Genomic DNA, 23,141 nt, shown 5'->3' with positions numbered 1-23,141 from the left:
TCATGTCAATTTGTGGAGTTCCCCACTGATGCGTCACGCACCCGAATACCTCCGGGTGAAGGCCCCACTCTCTTGGGTGGAGGTCGTGTCTGCTGAGGAAATCTGCTTCCCAGTTGTCTACTCACGGAATCAAGATCGCAGACAACACCACAGCATGTCCTTCTGCCCAGAGTAGAATCTGTGTTACCTCTGACATTGCTGCTCTGCTCTTCGTTCCGCCCTGTCGGTTTATGTACGTTACCGCCGTCACATTGTCCGACTGAACCTGGATCTCCTGATCTTGAAGAAGATGTGCGGTTTGTAGAAGGGCGTTGTATATGGCCCTTAGTTCCATTGGAAGAATGGTTTCCTGACTTGACCATTTTCCTTGGAAGTGTTTCTCCATGGGTGACTGCTCCCCAACCTCTGAGGCTTGCGTCTGTGGTTAACATAATCCAATTTTGAATCCCGAACCTTCGGCACTCGGTCAGGTGAGAAATCTGGAGCCATCACAGTAGAGAAATCCTGGCTTTTGGCGACAGACAAATCCTCTGGAGCATGTGGAGATGCGATCCGGACCATTTGTCCAACAGGTCCAGCTGGAAGGGTCTGGTGTGAAACATTCTGTACTGCAGAGCCTTGTAAGCGGCTACCATCTTTCCCAGAAGGCGAATGAAGATATGCACCGATATCCTGGTTGGTTTGAGAACATCCCGCACCATCAACCGGATCACCACTGCCTTCTCCAATGGAAGGAATACCTTCTGCACTTCCGTATCCAGTATCATCCCCAGGAATGGAAGCCTCCGTGTTGGTTCAAGGTGAGATTTCGGTAGGTTCAGAATCCACCTGTGATCCCTGAGAAGCTTAGTTGAGAGAGCAATGCTGTCCAACAACCGCTCCCTGGATGGTGCTTTTATCAGCAGATCGTCCAGGTATGGAATTATGTTCACTCCCCGTTTGCGGAGGAGGAACATCATCTCTGCCATTACCTTGGCGAACACGCTCGGAGCCGTGGAGAGGCCAAAAGGCAGAGCCTGGAACTGGTAGTGACAGTCCTGTAAGGCAAACCTGAGATAAGCCTGATGAGGCGGCCAGATCGGGATATGAAGGTATGCATCCTTGATATCCAGAGACACCAAGAATTCCCCTTCCTCCAGACTCGAGATCACCGCTCTCAGAGACTCCAACACCCGTAACTATGGGTTCAACGACTTGAGGTTTAAAATGGGTCTCACCGAACTGTTCGGTTTCGGTACCACAAACAGGTTGGAATAATACCCTCTGTTCTGTAGCTGAGGGGGAACTGGAACCTGAGTCTGTATCAGCTTTTGAATTGCATCCTGTAAATTTATACTTGCCTCCTGAGAAGCCGGTAAGCCTGGCCTGAAGTGAGGTGGGAGGTCCTGAACTCCAGTCAGTATCCCTGGGCGATGAGCTCTTTGACCCAGGGATCCTGGCATGCTGTCACCCGTAAGTGACTGAAATCTTTTAACCGGGCTCCCAGATGCCCGTCTTCCAGGCAGAGAGGTCCACCGTCATGCTGAAGACTTCGAGGAAGCAGAACTGGAGTTGCTTGTTTTCTGGGTTTACCTCTATTGCCTTTGAAGGCTGTAGAAGAACCCTTGGCTTTATTTTAAAATTTTGCGGTCCGAAAGGACTGCAGAGTTGGAGCAGAATAGGCCTTCCTAGCTGGGGGGGCTGTGGAAAGAAGATATGTAGACTTACCCACCGTAGCCTTGGATAGCCACATATCTAGTTCGTCACCAAACAGGGCCTCGCCTGTGAAAGGTAGGCTCTCCACCCCCTTTCTGGAATCCGCATCCACCGTCCACTGACGTTGCCATAGGCCCCTGCGTGAAGACACTGCCATGGCCGTGGTGCGTGCATTGAGCAATCCTATTTCTTTTATGGCTTCCACCATAAAATTTGCAGAGTCCTGTATATAGTGCAGGAGTAAAAGTATCTCACCTCTTGGTAAGGAATCTAACCCCTCAATTAGATTAGGTTACCCGACCATTTTCCAATTGCCCTAGTGATCCAAGCACAAGGTATAGTGGGTCTCTGGGCCACCCCCGCAGCTGTGTATACAGACTTGAGAGTGGTCTCAATCTTGCAGTCAGCTGCATCCTTTAAGGAGGCTGCCCCCGGGACCGGTAAGACTCTTACGGGACAATCTAGATACCGCTGTGTCAACAATTGGTGGGTTTTCCCATTTTTTCCTATCGTCCTGAGGAAAAAGGAAGGATGTCCGTAACCTTTTAGGGATCTGAAACTTCTTGACTGGATTAACCCAAGTTTCTTCAAATAGGGAATTTAATTCCTTAAATGAAGGGAAAGTAGCAGAGGATTTCTTTTTTTTTCCTTTTTTTACAGTAACATCAGATTCCTCCTCATCCTCTGTCGCTTTGTCAAGAATGTGCAGGACATCTCTAATAGCTTCTATCAGGGCCTGTATTCCCTGTGACAAAGCTGCATCCCCCCACCTCCCGAGTCCAACTCACCTCCCTGAACGTCTGATACATCATCATCAGTGTCAGTCTGCAGGATTTGGGACAGTTTACGCTTTTGTGGACAAATGGCAGGGGTCTGAGACGCCGGAATGGCCACTGAATCTCTATTCATCAGGTCATCTACCAACTGTCTTAAGTATTGCGTCTACTTCTCATTTTGGGATCATTTACGGGAAATATTCGAGATCATCCCTTTCAATGAATCTAACCATACAGGTTCAGGTCCACTAGCCTGAGAATGTGTACTATCCTGAGTACACTGCAGTGATCACTCTGAGTGAGAAAAACACTCTGCCATGCATGAGACACACTCCTTTGACATAGTAAAATGTGAAAGAACCCCCACACACACAGGACAATAGGTTAAAAGCACAGTTAACCCACACAGAGCCCCCTAGGGAGACACAGAGTAGGATGGAGCCAGCCACACCGCGCCCCTATAGCTAATTTCCAAGTTTAGCTGGGTCACAAACTAAGCACCCTTAGTAGGGGCTTAGTATACTATTATTGCTCCCCCGCCCTTGCTAGGACCCCCTGGCACCGCTGAGGTGATCTGAAGTCTTTGTGGAGGAGCAGCGCTTCCCTGTCAGCCTGTCTGTGTATAGCTGCAGAGGGAAAATGGCGCTGGTGAGCTGCTGGATCCTCTTATAGTGAAGCCCCGCCCCCTTAATGGCACGCGGTCTTCCCAGTTTTTTATACTGGCTGAGGTAATATTTCTGCTCTACAGTGGGTTAAAACCCCTGTGAAATGTACTGCCAGTGTGAGAATTACTAGTTATGGCTTCAGCTTGCCCCTCACAGCGGACCACGCAGCACCCTGCATGTTTCTGAAGCCTGGAGCCGCGGCCTGCTCGTCAGTGCTGCACTCCTACCCTTGTGCCGCCATTAAAACCAGACGCCGGCCACCTACTCACCACTCTTCTTACTTCTGGCTCTGTTAGGGTAGGCGGCGTGCTGCGGGTCTGTATGCTCGCTGTGGTGGGGCTTGCGAATAGGACCCTCGGGAGCTCAGTGTCCTGTCAGTGGGGAACGGGACCATTAACCCTAAGGTGGTTGGGCCGTTCTCAAGCCCCCCCCTGGTTAATGGAGGTTGGGCTGCCCCCCCCCCCCCTCTCCCCCTCTCCCAAAGTCCCATGAAGCAGGCAGTCTGGTGCCAACCAGACCTGCTTGAAAACAAAAAATATAAAATAGATGCAGAAAACTCTTCAGGAGCTTCCCAAACGTGACAGGTTCCTCTAGGCACATTTTCTAAACTGAGTCTGGTAGGAGGGGCATAGAGAGAGGAGCCAGTGCATACTATTGATTTCTTAAAGTGTCCAAGGCTCCTAGTGGACCCGTCTATACCCCATGGTACTAATGTGGACCCCAGTATCCTCAGGACATAAGAGAAAAGGCATTAATGAGCAGCCAAACACAAACCGCTGGGTGGAAGGGCTGTAAGAACCATGCAGGTAGGTTTTGCGTGAAAGGACGTTTCTTCATATGAAAATAATGTAGTAAGGCACATAGGATATAGATGCACCTAGTAAGCAACGTATTGCATACTGTATAAACTGGAACTTAATGGGCGCTTGCAACAAGTCATTATTAAATATTAAAAGCTGCGTATTATTTCTATGGGTTCTGTTTAGCAGTTAGACAAGTATGTCAACACGATAAGTGGACATGGTTTCAATGTTGGCATGCAGGTTTTCTTCTCCTTCAGTGACTTACCTGCCCCCTAACATAACGACAACCCTAAACATCTATTCTTGAAAAGTCGACATTATGACAATGTTTACTTTTCCCTTGTCAATATTTTGTTGACATTTTTCAGGTGTCCGCATCATCAATGCCGACATTTGCTGCTGACATGGTGACTGCTTATTGTGTCTTTTACCTGGAGTGTTTATCCTGATCTCTGACTACCTTACTCTTCTTCCTTCATTTAGGACTTTAGTAGGAGCAGACTCTCCAAGCAGCATAGAGGTTAGTGCACTTGCTTTGCATGTGTTTGATAGACAGGGCAGTTAGAGTATGTGACAGCAGCTCAGAGGACCGCATTCTCAGCTGTATCACCTTGACAGTATTAGGTTACATGAGGAAATTGTCAGTGTTGGGTGGGGGCTTCTGCCATTCATTAGTGATTGGGAAGGTAGGATTTGACTTTTTAACAGCGCTGCAATGGAAAAATATTTCCAATCCCCATGAAACATAAGGACCACCACAAAGTGAGAAGACATAATATGATGTGTGATGTCCAAATATGCGGACGTAAAAAATAAAACAGGGTTAAACAAACTAGATGAATTCATGACTTTAATCAATATCATGTGACATGGAAAGGGAAGAAACAAATTAGTGTACGTTGTGTAAAAACAGCCGTCCCGCTTCCTACCTCCCAGCATGTAAAGATGCCGTGCGCATGCGCCATTCACGCTATGGGAGAGAGCTTGGGGGAAGCCCAGCACCAACAGTGACGCCGCCGGCCGCCCACGCCTCCTGTAGTAACGTCTGCGGGCCGCACCGCCCACTTTAATGACGTTACATGGCCACACCCCCTTTTCGGCTGCACGAGCAAACATGTGCCACCGCAGTCCGGCACCCTGCCCTCTAGAGTTTCTAGAGAGAACACTAGAGTAGTGAGCTGAAATGATGATACCACGCCTGTCAGCAGAAACAGAACGGTAGTGGAAGGAGGTGAAAAGAATTGAATACCGCCCTTTGAATACTCCATTATTGGCAAGTCTTGAGATTTAGTGGGAACTGCCTCATATCCTCATTATCAAGCATATCCCTGGGTCACACAGGATGTTTTGCCTTATGCAAACTGCCTGGAATTTCAGGTTAGCATTGTTGTATTTTACATTCATCTTTCACAACTGAACATTTCAGTTCTGAGGGCTGTGTGTTCCTGTAAGAGTTCAGGCAGTTCCATACCACAAAGCTCTAATTTTGACTACTGACTAACCTGGACTCAAAATTTCAAGATAACATCAGCTGTCATGTCCCTACTGTACTTGCATCTCTAGCGATAACGGGGTGAATTCTTTACTACACAAGGCATCCTAGGAGTCTGCAGATTATTCCCTTCCAACTACATATGAGAATAAAGAACATGTTTTCCATGTTACATACAAGATGGCCAGAGGAACGGCCTGATTGCGCTTAATGGGGAGAATTCAAATGTTTGAAAAATTGGTTGGGTGTCTGTTTTTTCATGTCTATTAGACAGGAGAAAACAGACATCCAACTGACTGTTCAAACAATTGAATCTCTCCCAGTGTCTTGCACCATTAGTGCGTACAAATCTATAGATCTACAGACAGCCTTCTATTGCACACTGCTATTTTTATAGATCACCTACAAAGGTGACTTCATACACTACTGCTACCATCGCACCAAACAACTCTTCTTGGTGACCCAGGTCCAATGCGACTGGCAACATGGGCATCTTTTTCACATGAAATTCATCTTAATCACAATGCAATTCTGTGTGTGAGTCTGTATACAATGTACTACAATGCAGTGGCTGCTGCTCTTATCTTAGCCAAGTTCCGTTGTGTTGCATATAAAGGCTCAGTCACACATATATACAAGTGCTGCATACCGAATTAATCTAGAAGCGACTAAGAGACATTTTCAGGTGAAAAACGTCCGGAGATAGCAGATATGCACAGAACCTGACGGCTAACTGGCTTCAGGTGCCGCGTGGCCCACTGAGGCTAGATGTAAGAGGACACATCTGTATTGTGCATTATAACTAGATGATATGAACTTCACTTACAGTTGATAAAATCTAAATCTTTTATTTGATATAGAACAAAATAAATAAATAAATAAATAAAAAGGTAACATGAATCTAATTGTAGCTTTGGGAAATATACACTAATACCCCTTTCACATCGCCAATGCCGGCTCCCACCCCGGAATTGGAAACTGCTCCTTCACGGGTGGGATCCGGCATTGGACTCTAATAGCTGGCTTCCCGACCTGGCAATATGCCGGGCAGGTTGCCATAGCAGCGGGGACAGCGCTGGGAGATGAGCTCATCTCCGCGCCGTCTCTCCCTATGTAGTGAACGGGTCCCATCGACCCGGCAGACCATTCACACTGCCACTGACCCGGTATTCAACCCAGGAATAACACTGCTTTATTCCTGCGTTGAATTACCGGGTCAGACGACCCGGGATTTCAACCATGCCCCTTTCACACCACACATTGACCCCTGCAGACCCGGGTTATTAGTTAAAAAAATATATCAGCAGTCCAGATGCTCTCAGTGAGCTCTACAGTACCATGCAGTAAAGCAGATGTAACATGGAAATGACCTGCCCATTGGGCAGAAGAGCAGTTTATTTATGCTACATTAAGGGCCTGACTCACAGAAGTACGCAAAGCCGATTTTCCATGAAACTGATAGATTTTCGTCAGACTGTGCATGTGCTGCGTTGGCATTGCGCAAGGTGCCGCTGTGAACCCGCACGCAATGAGGATTCCATCTCAGACAGGTAGTGACCGTTTTGGGGTGTTAACGGTGAGTGATTGTAAAAACGCAGGTGTGTCATGGCCGTTTCAGGGTGTGTATCTGAAGTCAGCTGCGTGCCCTAACGTACAAACACATGGCGCCTGTGTGACTACTGCCGGATCCAGTATGCGTATCCATAGGTCTACCCTTAAGCCCGATGTTCCTTGTGCGTACAGGCTGCGTATGTGTACACAATTGCGTATGAGTTGCGGTAGCTCCGGTGGGCGCCTCTTTTCATTTCTGGGCGGCAGCTTCACTTGCTGAGATCAGCAGTTGTGTTACAAAGAAAATCGCTCTTGCAGCTGCATTAGAGTACAACTCTGTATCAGGCCCTAAGTCCCTGTTATGGAGCAGAATAGAATACACGGAGAGTAAAGGATAGAGAGCCCAATTTTCTATTATGATATTATCAAATATTTTTATACTGTACAGAACATCCAATTTAAGCAATTTTCAATACGGACGCAGATGTACTTGTCTTTTTTCTGTAAGGTACCATGGAACGTACTCAATCATAGTTTCAGCATAGTTTCAGCACTTTAAGCCCAAGGAAGAATGGATGTTGCGTTAAAGCTTTCTGTTACATATCACTACTGCTCATCATTTTATATTATCAAAGGCATTCATTGCTGGATGAGAGTTACACTGTAATTGAGAGGCAGGCTTTCTGAAAAGGGAATTATACTCTTCTGCATAAAATTAAACCTATTCTGTATGATCTTTGCAAATTACCAGGCCTCCCATTACCCACTACACAGCGCACTGCAGAGCTCTCTGGGGAATTTGGTCATCATGCATAGTTACAAGATGGTTACTGATAGAGGATGTCTTCTGCCTTTACAATACTGATCATAAAGACTGTAGTCCACTCAGACTGCAATAATTGCTCATTAAAACCATCCTTACTGCCAGTCATTTGCCAGGATCCTCAGAGACTCATAAAGAGCATCCTTCCCATCTCATCACTCTACTGCCCCCTTCCTGTCTGCAAGTTACTGTACCTTTGATCCCACGATCAAGCTTCATTAGACGTCTTATTACTGAATCTCTGCTGTCTCCCTGCCGGATCTCTATCTTCGTGGAGAAGTGGCCGTTTGCTGGCTGTGGGTTCACTAGGAACACAGGCACTCCAGGCTACACAGAATACAAAATAATACAATACATGTCTAGATAGATTTGTCAACGTGCAATTAGGCAAAGCAGATATAAGAGGGACAGGCAAGTAAAATAAATACTTTTGCTTCTGTCAAAACACAATTAGGAATAAGCACAACACTCAGGATTCATCTAGGGAAGGAGGAACAATATAGTCTCCTAAGTGTAATGGTGCCGATACACTTGTGAGATATCTGGTACAATCCTACGATTCCGACCGCATCTGTGAGATAAAACGCAGGACTGTATGCACATCTTATTGGTCGAATCTCGCGTCTCAAGATCTTATGTGCTGCACTTAATATTTATTGGATCGCACGTGCAATTGCATGCTGTTTTTACCACATTCGATTTATCACACTGCGATCTGTGAGGTATTTAGCTCACTTCCTGGACACTCCCTCCACCCATTTCTGGTCATAAGGGACATGCGATAAATCGGAAGATTGTATGCGCATCAGATGCACAAAAAAAGCACTTTAGATGCGCTTTGTCTAAATGTGAGCTTCAAGGGTAATCGGGCCCAATATCTCATCGCATGCAATTGCACAAGTGTATGGCCAGCATAAATGTATGGCAAATCATTACGCACATGGAAATGTAAACTGGAGTTTGCAGTTCAATAGCAGAGTAAAAACCTGGGTAAGACGGATATTGGGCATGGTTACAAACTTCTTACAATTTCATTAACAACAGTGTAATGAAACCTAGCTACTGTACAGTAGTGTTAGTAAAAATAAGAATTTACTCACCGGTAATTCTATTTCTCGTAGTCCGTAGTGGATGCTGGGGACTCCGTAAGGACCATGGGGAATAGACGGGCTCCGCAGGAGACTGGGCACTCTATAAGAAAGATTTGGTACTATCTGGTGTGCACTGGCTCCTCCCTCTATGCCCCTCCTCCAGACCTCAGTTAGGATACTGTGCCCGGAAGAGCTGACACAATAAGGAAGGATTTTGAATCCCGGGTAAGACTCATACCAGCCACACCAATCACACCGTATAACTCGTGATATTATACCCAGTTAACAGTATGAAATATAACTGAGCCTCTCAACAGATGGCTCAACAATAACCCTTTAGTTAGGCAATAACTATATACAAGTATTGCAGACAATCCGCACTTGGGATGGGCGCCCAGCATCCACTACGGACTACGAGAAATAGAATTACCGGTGAGTAAATTCTTATTTTCTCTGACGTCCTAGTGGATGCTGGGGACTCCGTAAGGACCATGGGGATTATACCAAAGCTCCTAAACGGGCGGGAGAGTGCAGATGACTCTGCAGCACCAAATGAGAGAACTCAAGGTCCTCCTCAGCCAGGGTATCAAATTTGTAGAATTTAGCAAACGTGTTTGCCCCTGACCAAGTTGCAGCTCGGCAAAGTTGTAAAGCCGAGACCCCTCGGGCAGCCGCCCAAGATGAGCCCACCTTCCTCGTGGAATGGGCTTTCACTGATTTAGGATGCGGCAATCCAGCCGCAGAATGCGCCAGCTGAATTGTGCTACAAATCCAGCGAGCAATAGTCTGCTTAGAAGCAGGAGCACCTATTTTGTTGGGTGCATACAGGATAAAAAGCGAGTCAGTTTTCCTGACTCCAGCCGTCCTGGAAACATAAATTTTCAAGGCCCTGACTACGTCCAGTAACTTGGAATCCTCCAAGTCCCTAGTAGCCGCAGGCACCACAATAGGTTGGTTCAAGTGAAAAGCTGATACCACCTTAGGGAGAAACTGGGGACGAGTCCTCAATTCTGCCCTATCCATATGGAAAATCAGATAAGGGCTTTTACATGACAAAGCCGCCAATTCTGACACACGCCTGGCCGAAGCCAAGGCCAATAATATGACCACTTTCCACGTGAGATATTTCAGATCCACAGTTTTAAGTGGTTCAAACCAATGTGATTTTAGGAAACTCAACACCACATTGAGATCCCAAGGTGCCACAGGAGGCACAAAAGGGGGCTGAATATGAAGCACTCCCTTTACAAAAGTCTGAACTTCAGGCAGTGAAGCCAGTTCTTTCTGGAAGAAAATCGACAGAGCCGAAATCTGGACCTTAATGGAACCCAATTTTAGGCCCATAGTCACTCCCGACTGTAGGAAGTGCAGAAAACGACCCAGCTGAAATTCCTCTGTAGGGGCCTTCCTGGCCTCACACCACGCAACATATTTTCGCCAAATGCGGTGATAATGGTTTGCGGTTACTTCTTTCCTGGCTTTTATCAGCGTAGGAATGACTTCCTCCGGAATGCCCTTTTCCTTTAGGATCCGGAATTCAACCACCATGCCGTCAAACGCAGCCGCGGTAAGTCTTGGAACAGACAGGGCCCCTGCTGTAGCAGATCCTGTCTGAGCGGTAGAGGCCATGGGTCCTCTGACAACATTTCTTAAAGTTCTGGGTACCAAGCTCTTCTTGGCCAATCCGGAACCACGAGTATCGTTCTTACTCCTCGCCTTCTTATTATTCTCAGTACTTTTGGTATGAGAGGCAGAGGAGGGAACACATAAACCGACTGGTACACCCACGGTGTCACTAGAGCGTCCACAGCTATCGCCTGAGGGTCCCTTGACCTGGCGCAATATCTCTTTAGTTTTTTGTTGAGGCGGGACGCCATCATGTCCACCTGTGGCCTTTCCCAACGGTTTACCAACAGTAGGAAGACTTCTGGATGAAGTCCCCACTCTCCCGGGTGTAGGTCGTGTCTGCTGAGGAAGTCTGCTTCCCAGTTGTCCACTCCCGGAATGAACACTGCTGACAGTGCTAGTACGTGATTTTCCGCCCATCGGAGAATCTTTGTGGCTTCTGCCATCGCCATCCTGCTTCTTGTGCCGCCCTGTCGGTTTACATGGGCGACTGCCGTGATGTTGTCTGATTGGATCAGAACCGGCTGGTTTTGAAGCAGGGGCCTTGCCTGACTTAGGGCATTGTAAATGGCCCTCAGTTCCAGAATATTTATGTGTAGGGACGACTCCTGACTTGACCAAAGTCCCTGAAAATTTCTTCCCTGTGTGACTGCGCCCCAGCCTCGAAGGCTGGCATCCGTGGTCACCAGGACCCAGTCCTGTATGCCGAATCTGCGGCCCTCTAGAAGATGAGCACTCTGCAGCCACCACAGTAGAGACACCCTGGTCCTTGGAGACAGGGTTATCAGTTGATGCATCTGAAGGTGCGATCCTGACCACTTGTCCAAGAGGTCCCACTGGAAGGTCCTTGCATGGAACCTGCCGAATGGAATTGCTTCGTATGAAGCCACCATTTTTCCCAGGACTCGTGTGCAGTGATGCACCGATACCCGTTTTGGTTTTAGAAGGTCTCTGACTAGAGATGACAGCTCCTTGGCTTTCTCCTGCGGGAGAAACACTTTTTTCTGTTCTGTGTCCAGAATCATCCCCAGGAACAGTAAGCGTGTGGAAGGAACCAGTTGTGACTTTGGAATGTTTAGAATCCAGCCATGCTGTTGTAGCACTTCCCGAGATAGTGCTACTCCGACCAGTAACTGCTCCCTGGACCTCGCCTTTATTAGGAGATCGTCCAAGTACGGGATAATTAAAACTCCCTTTTTTCGAAGGAGTATCATCATTTCTGCCATTACCTTGGTAAACACCCTCGGTGCCGTGGACAGTCCAAACGGTAGTGTCTGGAATTGGTAATGGCAATCCTGTACCACAAATCTGAGGTACTCCTGGTGAGGAAGGTAAATTGGGACATGCAGGTAAGCATCCTTGATGTCCAGGGATACCATGTAATCCCCCTCGTCCAGGCTTGCAATAACCGCCCTGAGCGATTCCATCTTGAACTTGAATCTTTTTATGTATGTGTTCAAGGATTTCCATTTTAAAATGGGTCTCACCGAACCGTCCGGTTTCGGTACCACAAACAGTGTGGAATAGTAACCCCGTCCTTGTTGAAGTAGGGGTACCTTGACTATCACCTGCTGGGAATACAGCTTGTGAATTGCCTCTAGTACAGCCTCCCTGTCCGAGGGAGTTGTCGGTAAGGCCGATTTGAGGAAACGGCGGGGGGGAGGCGCCTCGAATTCCAGCTTGTACCCCTGAGATACTACTTGAAGGATCCAGGGATCCACCCGTGAGCGAAGCCACTGATCGCTGAAATTTTTGAGGCGGCCCCCCACCGTACCTGGCTCCGCCTGTGGAGCCCCACCGTCATGCGGCGGATCTGGAAGAAGCGGGGGAGGACTTTTGTTCCTGGGAACCTGCTGCGTGTTGCAGCTTATTTCCCCTTCCTCTGCCTCTGGACAGAAAGGACCCGCCTTTTCCCCGCCTGTTTTTCTGGGGTCGAAAGGACTGTACCTGATAATACGGCGCTTTCTTAGGCTGTGAGGGGACATGGGGCAAAAATGCTGACTTCCCAGCTGTTGCTGTGGAAACAAGGTCTGAGAGACCATCCCCGAATAACTCCTCACCCTTATAAGGCAAAACTTCCACGTGCCTTTTAGAATCTGCATCTCCTGTCCACTGCCGAGTCCATAAGCCTCTCCTAGCAGAAATGGACAATGCACTTATTTTAGATGCCAGCCGGCAGATCTCCCTCTGTGCATCTCTCATGTACAAGACTGAGTCTTTTATATGCTCTACGGTTAGCAATATAGTGTCCCTGTCTAGGGTGTCAATATTTTCCGACAGGGAATCTGACCAAGCAGCAGCAGCACTGCACATCCACGCTGAAGCAATAGCTGGTCTCAGTATAACACCAGTGTGTGTATATATAGACTTTAGGATAGCCTCCTGCTTTCTATCAGCAGGTTCCTTTAGGGCGGCCGTATCCGGAGACGGTAGTGCCACCTTTTTAGACAAACGTGTGAGCGCTTTATCCACCCTAGGGGGAGTTTCCCAACGTGACCTATCCTCTGGCGAGAAAGGGAACGCCATTAGTAATTTTTTTGAAATCACCAATTTTTTAATCGGGGAAAGCCCACGCTTCTTCACACACTTCATTTAATTCTTCAGATGGGGGAAAAACTATTGGTAGTTTTTTCTCCCCAAACATAATACCCTTTTTTGAGGTACCTGGGTTTATATCAGAAATGTGTAATACCTCTTTCATTGCCTCAATCATGCAACGAATGGCCCTAGTGGACATTAAATTTGACTCATCGTCGTCGACACTGGTATCAGTATCCGTGTCGACATCTGTGTCTGCCATCTGAGGTAGTGGGCGTTTCAGAGCCCCTGATGGCCTTTGAATTGTCTGGGCAGGCACGAGCTGAGAAGCCGGCTGTCCCGCATTTGGCATGTCGTCAAATTTTTTATGTAAGGAGTCGACACTTGCAAGTAATTCCTTCCATAAGTCCATCTACTCAGGTGTCTGCCCCGCAGGGGGTGATATCACATTTATAGGCATTTGCTCCGCCTCCACATAAGCCTCCTCATCAAACATGTCGACACAGCAGTACCGACACACCGCACACACACAGGGAATGCTCTTAAAGGAGACAGGACCCCACAAAAGCCCTTTGGGGAGACAGAGAGAGCGTATACCAGCACACCAGAGCGCTATATAATGCAGGGACTAACTGAATTATGTCCCCTATAGCTGCTATAATATTTACTGCGCCTAATTTTAGTGCCCCCCCTCTCTTTTTTACCCTTTTCTGTAGTGTAGACTGCAGGGGAGAGTCAGGGAGCTTCCTTCCAGCGGAACTGTGAGGGAGAAATGGCGCCAGTGTGCTGAGGGAGATGGCTCCGCCCCTTTTTCGGCTGACTTTTCTCCCGCTTTTTTCTGTATTCTAGCAGGGGTAATTACCACATATATAGCCTCTGGGGCTATATATTGTGGTTATTTTGCCAGCCAAGGTGATTTTATTGCTGCTCAGGGCGCCCCCCCCCCAGCGCCCTGCACCCTCAGTGACCGGAGTGTGAAGTGTGTATGAGGAGCAATGGCGCACAGCTGCAGTGCTGTGCGCTACCTTGGTGAAGACTGAAGTCTTCTGCCGCCGATTTTCCGGACCATCTTCTTGCTTCTGGCTCTGTAAGGGGGACGGCGGCGCGGCTCCGGGAACGAACACCAAGGACGGGTCCTGCGGTCGATCCCTCTGGAGCTAATGGTGTCCAGTAGCCTAAGAAGCCCAAGCTACCTGCAAGCAGGTAGGTTCGCTTCTTCTCCCCTTAGTCCCTCGTTGCAGTGAGCCTGTTGCCAGCAGGTCTCACTGTAAAATAAAAAACCTAACATATACTTTCTTTCTAGGAGCTCAGGAGAGCCCCTAGTGTGCATCCAGCTCGGACGGGCACAGAAATCTAACTGAGGTCTGGAGGAGGGGCATAGAGGGAGGAGCCAGTGCACACCAGATAGTACCAAATCTTTCTTATAGAGTGCCCAGTCTCCTGCGGAGCCCGTCTATTCCCCATGGTCCTTACGGAATCCCCAGCATCCACTAGGACGTCAGAGAAATAATGGAACACAAGTCCACAAAGCCTGGCTGAGTTTATATATAAGCAGTCTCCTTTTTGCTTCAGTAGCAGTGACACTGCAGGATACTGCAAGTGTGCTGCAACCAGCATTGTCGCGTGTGAAGTCAAACACACAGCCATCTCCACTCACAAATGGAGGGAAAAAAAATAGGATTTGGGTACTTACCAGATAAATCCTTTCCTTTGAATTCATAGGGGTCACTTGAGTACTCTCGGGATATGGACGGGGCGTTAGCAGGGACAGGCACATTAAAATATTTAAATTAGTAACCCTCCAAGCCCTCCATACTCCCAAGATGCCTCAGTGTTTACTTGCTGAGCCGAACAGGAGCGAAAGAGAGGATGAACAATGGAGAATTACATATAACATAACATAATGGACAACTAGAAAGTTGACACGATAACATTCAAAAAAGCCAGTGTTAATGTGTTCCATAAAATAAACTGAACTTACCACAAGACAGGTGAACCCGCTCTGGGCGGGAGTCCAATGACCCCTATGGATTCAAAGAAAAGGATTTATCTGGCAAGTACCAAAATCCTATTTTCTTCTTCATCCACTAGGGGTCCCTGGAGTACTCTTGGGATGTACCAAAGTTTCTCCCTTGGGCGGGAGAGCTGGTTGGCACCTGTAACACTAGACGGCCAAAGCTAGTTGCTGATGCCGGAAAAGTATACATTTTGTAAAAGCGCACAAACGTGTGCACTGACGACCATGTAATTTCACGGCAAAGTTGCGTCGTGGAAGCCCTACGACCTGCTGCCCATGACGTTCCAGTGGAACGCGTTGAAATAGACGCAAGTGGTTGTAGACTAGCATGAAAAGAAGCCTGACGAATGGTCAGCCTAATCCATCTAGGCAAGGTCTGTTTGGAAGCTGGCCAACATACCTTGACGGCATCATAGAGAACAAATAATATATCTATTTTACATACGGTTGATGCTTGAGCTACATAAAACGCGAAGCGTGTGAACCACATCCAAAGATTTTTTTTAGCTAGAGTTCCTGAACCTTCTGAAAAACAGGAACTACGATTGGTTGATTTATATGAAAAGAGGATACTACCTTTGGTAGAAAAGCGGGATTCGTCTGACGTTCCGCTCTGTCATTCTGAAACACCAGATACGGTGGTTTGCATGACGCACCCAATCCTAAAACACTCCTTGCCGAAGCTAAGGCTAATAGAAAAACAGTTTTCCAAGTTAGAAACTGAACATCCACTTGTTTTAAGGGTTCAAAAATTGAGGACTGCAAAAAAATCTAAACTAGATTCAAGTCCCATGCAGTTGTAGGTGGTATAAAATGAGTTGAACTCCAAGGACACCTTGCAGGAATGTATGCACTGTTGGCAAAAGAGCCAAACGGTACTGAAAAAAAAAGTGACAAAGTAGAAACCTGCACCTTTAGTGTCGCTGAACTTAGTCCTCAATCTAAACCCATCTGTAAAAATAGCAAAAGACGGGATAACTTGAAAGAAAATGTCGGAAACATCCGAGATTCACACCAACCAATATAAGCTTGCCCAATCTTGTGATAATGAGCTGCTGTAACTGGCTTCCTAGCACGTAACCTGGTTGGTATAACTGACTCTGGAGTGTTCTCTCGTCTTGAGAGCGTGGTTTCAACAGCCACCCCGTCAAACGCAGCCGCGCTAAATCGGGGGAAAGAAACGGACCCTGTTGCAGAAAGTCTAGGCGTAGCGGAAGCGGCCACGGATCGTCTGCGAGTAGACCGCGGAGATCCGAGAAACACGCTCTCCGAGGCCAATGAGGCGCCACTAGTATGATGGTCCGAGCATCCGAGGAAGCAGCAGAAATGGTGGAAATAGATACACGAGGCTGTACGGCCACGCTATTGTGAGAGCATCCACTGCCACTGCCTTTGGATCTTACACTTACTTGGGTGTCTGATGATTTTGGCGAGATGCCATTAGATCCACCTGTGGGTAATGACGAATACTTTGTGCTTTCTCTTCTAGCGGGTAAATTTGGTAATCCACCGTATTAAGACTCATTCCTAGAAATTGATGTGAGTTTGCATCCTGGAGAGCCAGCAAAATCATGAATTCCAGTGGTTCTAAACCTGTAATCACTGACCACAGGGTTTCCATCTTGAATGTGTAGTAAGTGACGTACTGATTGAGCCCCTTTAGGTTCAATATCGGTTTGACTGAACCGTCCGGCTTTGGTACTACAAAAAGATGGGAATAAATCCCTTGACCTTGTTGGTGTACTGGTACCTGTACTAGAAACTGAATAGCGGTCTGCAGAACTGGCTTCTTGTCTGCTGACACAGACATATCTGTCTTGAAAAACCGCATTGGTGGTAGACAATCGAACTCTATTTTGTAACCTTTTGTAACTAAATTGCAGATACACCCATCTGTGGATGTCTGAAATAACACCAAGTGAAACGTGTGAAGGCCTGCTCCTACAGCTGAAGATCAGAGATGGGCTGGAAGCCCGTCATGCCACTTGTTTGTCAGCTGGCTTTGTGTCTTGACGACACTTAGTGGTTGTTGAAAACCACGTCCTCTACCACGTCTACTCTGCACGGTTGTTCCTCGAGCACTGCCTCGAAAGGACTGAGGTCTAAAAGATTTGAACGCTGGTCCAGCGTATTTCCTTTGAGCAACTGCAGCTGGCAAAGGTAGGAAAACGGACTTTCCCCCAGTAGCCTCAGAAATCCATTTGTCCAATTCAGGACCAAATAACTTATCGCCAGTATAAGGCAACGCCTCTATTCCTCGTTTTGACTTCGCCTCGGCCTACCAAGAATGCAACCCAAGCGCCCGTCGGCCCCGAAATTATTGAAGCTGAAACCGAGAACTAACTTGTCCGACATCCATAGAAGCCATACCTAAATACTCAACCGATTCACCAATGTGATCGGTAAGAAGTATAACCTGGTCTGAGGAAACTCTTGTAGGCCTAACCAGAGCTGTTTCGCCCATGCAACTACAGCCTTGTTAACCCAAACTCCAACTAAAGCAGGTCTAAGCAACAACCTTGCTGCTGTATACATAGACTTTAGCATGGCCTCCATCTTAGGCTCTGACGAGTCTTTAAGCGTTGTTGCAGCTGGGACTGGAATAGTTAACTTCTTTGAAGTGTTGAAACGGATGTGTATATATATATATATATATATATATATATATATATATATAAAATATTTATGTAATTATCTCAGTAGGGGATCCAAAAATGTGATTTTGAATTTTGGATAAGGGATACTCATCCTGTACCAACCAAGAAGCAAATTAGAGAAAGTATCAATGATTGTCCTGGATGGGAATGTGTTAGGAGAAAACAGATATTCCCGCTTTCTAAAATACTGATGAAAGAAACTCCATTTGGGCTCGTACCCATAGAAGAAACTTGTTGATTTACTTTACATCCAAAATAGTAGTGAGGGAAACCCCTCTTTTCATATGGGTTTTGGACTGCTGTAACCAAAAACCCTTAGCCATACGATTTGTGCTGTTCCAGGTCACCCTGTAAAAAGCTGAAAAAAGGTGCAAAATTGTGAGAACTGCCAACAAACAAACAAGCAGCTGTACTCCGCCATATGTACTAGATACAGCAAAAAGTGTTTGTGATTTAATGAAGCAGAACAGCCAGATGCGAGAAAAAAAACATACAAACAGAGACCTGGGAGGACACAACCAAGAACCAAAGTCCACAACAACCACACTGCAGACCAGAGCCCACAAAAAAAAAAAAATCTAAGCAAGTCAACAAACAACAAGTAGTCAACATAACAGTGCCATGAGGGCGTCCAGTGTCCCCATGGCCTCGTAGAAAGGGATTTATCAGTAAGTACCAAATTCCTGTTTTTTCCTTCCATCACTGGGGAACACTGGAGTTACACTGGTATGTCCCAAAGCTGTCCTCACGTGCGGGAAAGCACTGAGAAACCTGTCGCACCCGAAAGCCAAACCCGGCTTCGTTGGATGCAAAAATAGATAGAACTCGACAGATGTATGAACCGAAGACTGGGTAGCAGCACAACAGAGCTAAGCCGCTGAAGCCCCACACTGTGCAGTCCATGAGGCCTCAACCGACTTAGTGGACTGTGCCAAAACAGACCCAGGCGCAGACCAGCCATTAGTTACATAGGCTTGGTTAATAACCATGCAAGTTTATCCGAAAATGGTCTGCTTGTAAGCAGGCCAGTCTTCGTCCATCTAAAGCTAGGTACACACTATAAAATTATCTGTCCAATCTGGCTGGTTGGAATGAAAATCTGGTAATGTATGGGAGTGACAATCATTGGCTCCCATACACTGGAAAACTAATAAAACTAGTCATCCAGATGAACTATTTATGCAAACAGATTTACCAAATTGTCTGAACGGCTGGTTTTGTCCATTTTTCAGTGTTTGGGAGCAAATGTTCGATTGTCATTTGCATCCATACAATACTAGATTTTAATTCCAACCAGACAGATTGGACAGATAATTGTATAGTGAGTACCTAGCTTTACATTGTGAAGCAGTGCAATGCATATACACCTACAGGGCCTGTACCTTATCTAAAGAAAATAAAGAAACCTCCTCAGACAAAAGAACAGGAAGCACAATAGGCTGCTCTAAAGTGGAAATCCGAAACAACCTTGGCCAAAAAAGGAAGACTTCTTACGGAGCTCAGCCTGGTCGTCACAAATAGAAAAACCAGACAGTGAGAACAGCCCAAGCTCAGACAACCTCCACCGAGCTGATGCAAGGGCCAAGCTCAAAGCCATTTTCCAAGACAAATACTTGAGGTCCACTTCTTCCAGGAAGTCAAACACCTCCGACTACTGAAAATGTAAACCTAAGTTAAGATCCCATTGTGACACAAATGGCAGCTGAACACAAGGTCAACTGACGCTGAAAATAAACGATAAAGCAGAAACGCTGAAATAATGATAGAGCAGAAATTCACAGACTTAAAACAATAAAGTAGAAGCTGGTGGCTGTACAGAAATAGTCTGCCTCTCAATTTGTTGATAAGGCGATAACATGTTTTTCTGCCCATCTCAGAATTCAAGAGCTATTCACATATGGATAGACTACTCAGAGTTCCCCTTTGGTTATTACATAGTTACATAGTTGGTGAGGTTGAAAAAAGACAAAATGTCCATCGAGTTCAACCTGTATTATAAAATTATATTTCATTTATATGCTGTAACCTTGGATATTTCTATCAGTTAGGAATTCATTTAACCCACCGCTGTGCGTTGTATCTCAGCATATGGATGTCCTTCGAAGCGCTGACCTGCTGCATTCTACGCATTGAAGACCCAGAATATTTATCAGTAGAAGGGCCTACTGACACGACCACTGCCCCAGGAACAGAGCCTGCAGGACCATAGCTCATCAGCCCCTCAAGTGCCATTGTCACCAGGATCCCAGATCGCAAACGGATGACCCGCCCTTAGGTGTTTAACCACAAGGGAATGGGGAGAAGAGTCTGAAAGGAAATGACTGAGCCGGTCTAACTGAATGTGAAAGGGAAGAAAAACGTTCACTGCAAGGCCATGTTTAAAATCATGCCCAGGAACAGAAGCCGCAGAGACGGTACCATATGGGACGTCTTGATATTGACGATCCAGCCATGGGCAATGAAAACACAATGTGTTAAGAGTCACATTATCTCCAAGGACATCCAACCATGGTGCCTTGATAAGAAGCCTGGATCAGCAGCACTGTGTAATAAGCCTCCATGTGGCACCTCGGAGTCACTCCCATTCCAGGTTCTAGGTGTTGCACAACAGCTTAATACACACAGCACTATCGATTCCATGGATAACCAGCTAACACATATTACAAACAGCATAACATGTATGTTTATGTGCTAAGCGGCCACTCCCTGCACTGTGGGGTTGGCACTGCAGTCCATGGGCTGCAGTTGCTGCTAGTTGAGGCTACAGCTATGAGCACCCAGCATTCAGCAATGGGAGCTGGGCAGCCCGTAAACATTATATTCTCTTACTCTTCTTCAATGAGACATTATCGATGATCTAGTTTAAAGGTTGACTTGTAACTGAAATACCATGCACACACCTTTTTAAATCATAAGCTTTTTATGGAATTTATGAACACTAACAGCTATGCACCCATTCCACACCAAATACACTGGGTACCAATGATATATTTTATTGAAAGGTTTCATTTTATTACAGCATTGCTTACTGCAAACGCACAAAACAAAATTCTTTATGTGCTACATAAATTACATGTAATGGTATGATGTAAAAATAAGATTTTACTTACCGATAAATCTATTTCTCGTAGTCCGTAGTGGATGCTGGGACTCCGTAAGGACCATGGGGAATAGCGGCTCCGCAGGAGACAGGGCACAAAATAAAAGCTTGAGATATCAGGTGGTGTGCACTGGCTCCTCCCCCTATGACCCTCCTCCAAGCCAGTTAGGACACTGTGCCCGGACGAGCGTACATAATAAGGAAGGATATTGAATCCCGGGTAAGACTCATACCAGCCACACCAATCACACCGTACAACTCGTGATCTGAACCCAGTTAACAGTATGATAAATTTAAAGGAGCCTCTGAAAGGATGGCTCAACAATAATAACCCGAATTTTTTGTAACAATAACTATATACAAGTATTGCAGACAATCCGCACTAGGGATGGGTGCCCAGCATCCACTACGGACTACGAGAAATAGATTTATCGGTAAGTAAAATCTTATTTTCTCTAACGTCCTAAGTGGATGCTGGGACTCCGTAAGGACCATGGGGATTATACCAAAGCTCCCAAACGGGCGGGAGAGTGCGGATGACTCTGCAGCACCGAATGAGAGAACTCCAGGTCCTCCTCAGCCAGGGTATCAAATTTGTAGAATTTAGCAAACGTGTTTGCCCCTGACCAAGTAGCTGCTCGGCAAAGTTGTAAAGCCGAGACCCCTCGGGCAGCCGCCCAAGATGAGCCCACTTTCCTTGTGGAATGGGCTTTTACTGATTTTGGCTGTGGCAATCCTGCCACGGAATGTGCAAGCTGAATTGTACTACAAATCCAACGAGCAATCGTCTGCTTTGAAGCAGGAGCACCCAGCTTGTTGGGTGCATACAGGATAAACAGCGAGTCAGTTTTCCTGACTCCAGCCGTCCTGGAAACATATATTTTCAAGGCCCTGACAACGTCCAGCAACTTAGAGTCCTCTAAGTCCCTAGTAGCCGCAGGTACCACAATAGGTTGGTTCATGTGAAATGCAGAAACCACCTTAGGTAGAAATTGAGGACGAGTCCTCAATTCCGCCCTGTCAGAATGAAAATTTAGGTAAGGGCTTTTACATGATAAAGCCGCCAATTCTGACACACGCCTAGCTGAAGCCAAGGCCAACAGCATCGACACCTTCCACGTGAGATATTTTAAATCTACCGTAGACAATGGTTCAAACCAGTGTGATTTTAGAAATCTCAACACAACATTGAGATCCCAAGGTGCCACTGGAGGCACAAAAGGAGGCTGTATGTGCAGCACCCCTTTCACAAATGTCTGAACTTCAGGTACTGAAGCCAGTTCTTTCTGGAAGAATATCGACAGGGCCGAAATTTGAACCTTAATGGACCCTAATTTTAGGCCCATAGACAGTCCTGTTTGCAGGAAATGCAAGAAACGACCCAGTTGAAATTCCTGTGTAGGGGCCTTCTTGGCCTCACACCACGCAACATATTTACGCCAAATGCGGTGATAATGTTTTGCGGTTACTTCCTTTCTGGCTTTTACCAGAGTAGGGATGACTTCTTCTGGAATGCCCTTGTCCTTCAGGATCCGGCGTTCAACCGCCATGCCGTCAAACGCAGCCGCGGTAAGTCTTGGAACAGACAAGGCCCCTGCAGTAGCAGGTCCTGTCTTAGAGGTAGAGGCCACGGTTCGTCCGTGAGCATCTCTTGAAGTTCCGGGTACCAAGACCTTCTTGGCCAATCCGGAACCACGAGTATAGTTCTTACTCCTCTCCTTCTTATGATTCTCAATACTTTCGGTATGAGGGGCAGAGGAGGGAATACATACACTGACTGGTACACCCACGGCGTTACCAGAGCGTCCACTGCTATTGCCTGAGGGTCCCTTGACCTGGCGCAATATCTGTCCAGTTTTTTGTTTAGACGTGACGCCATCATGTCCACCTTTGGTCTTTCCCAACGGTTTACAATTTGGTGGAAGACTTCTGGGTGAAGTCCCCACTCTCCCGGGTGAAGGTCGTGTCTGCTGAGGAAGTCTGCTTCCCAGTTGTCCACTCCCGGAATGAACACTGCTGACAGTGCTATCACATGATTTTCCGCCCAGCGAAGAATCCTTGCAGTTTCTGCCATTGCCCTCCTGCTTCTCGTGCCGCCCTGTCTGTTTATGTGGGCGACTGACGTGATGTTGTCCGACTGGATCAACACCGCCTGACCCTGAAGCAGAGGTTTTGCTTGAATTAAGGCATTGTAAATGGCCCTTAGTTCTAGAATGTTTATATGAAGAGATGTTTCCATGCTTGACCACAAGCCCTGGAAATTCCTTCCCTGTGTGACTGCTCCCCAGCCTCTCAGGCTGGCATCCG

At 46.8% G+C, this 23,141-nt stretch overlaps 1 protein-coding gene across 1 annotated transcript in view; it reads right to left on the bottom strand.

Moving 5' to 3' along the window:
- The window catches only part of LARS1 (leucyl-tRNA synthetase 1), a 211,236-nt gene that overhangs the window by 2,449 nt on the left and 185,646 nt on the right, over positions 1-23,141 (bottom strand). Inside the window, exon 31 of the mRNA XM_063928113.1 lies at positions 8,000-8,132. Within this exon, the coding sequence (XP_063784183.1) occupies positions 8,000-8,132 (133 nt within the window). The remainder of the gene's footprint in view (positions 1-7,999; positions 8,133-23,141) is intronic.

The sequence above is a fragment of the Pseudophryne corroboree genome, chromosome 6, assembly GCF_028390025.1.
Source record: "Pseudophryne corroboree isolate aPseCor3 chromosome 6, aPseCor3.hap2, whole genome shotgun sequence".
Taxonomy (NCBI): Eukaryota; Metazoa; Chordata; class Amphibia; order Anura; family Myobatrachidae; genus Pseudophryne; species Pseudophryne corroboree.
Note: the sequence above shows the minus strand (reverse complement) of the source record. Positions and strands in the feature narration are given on the sequence as shown.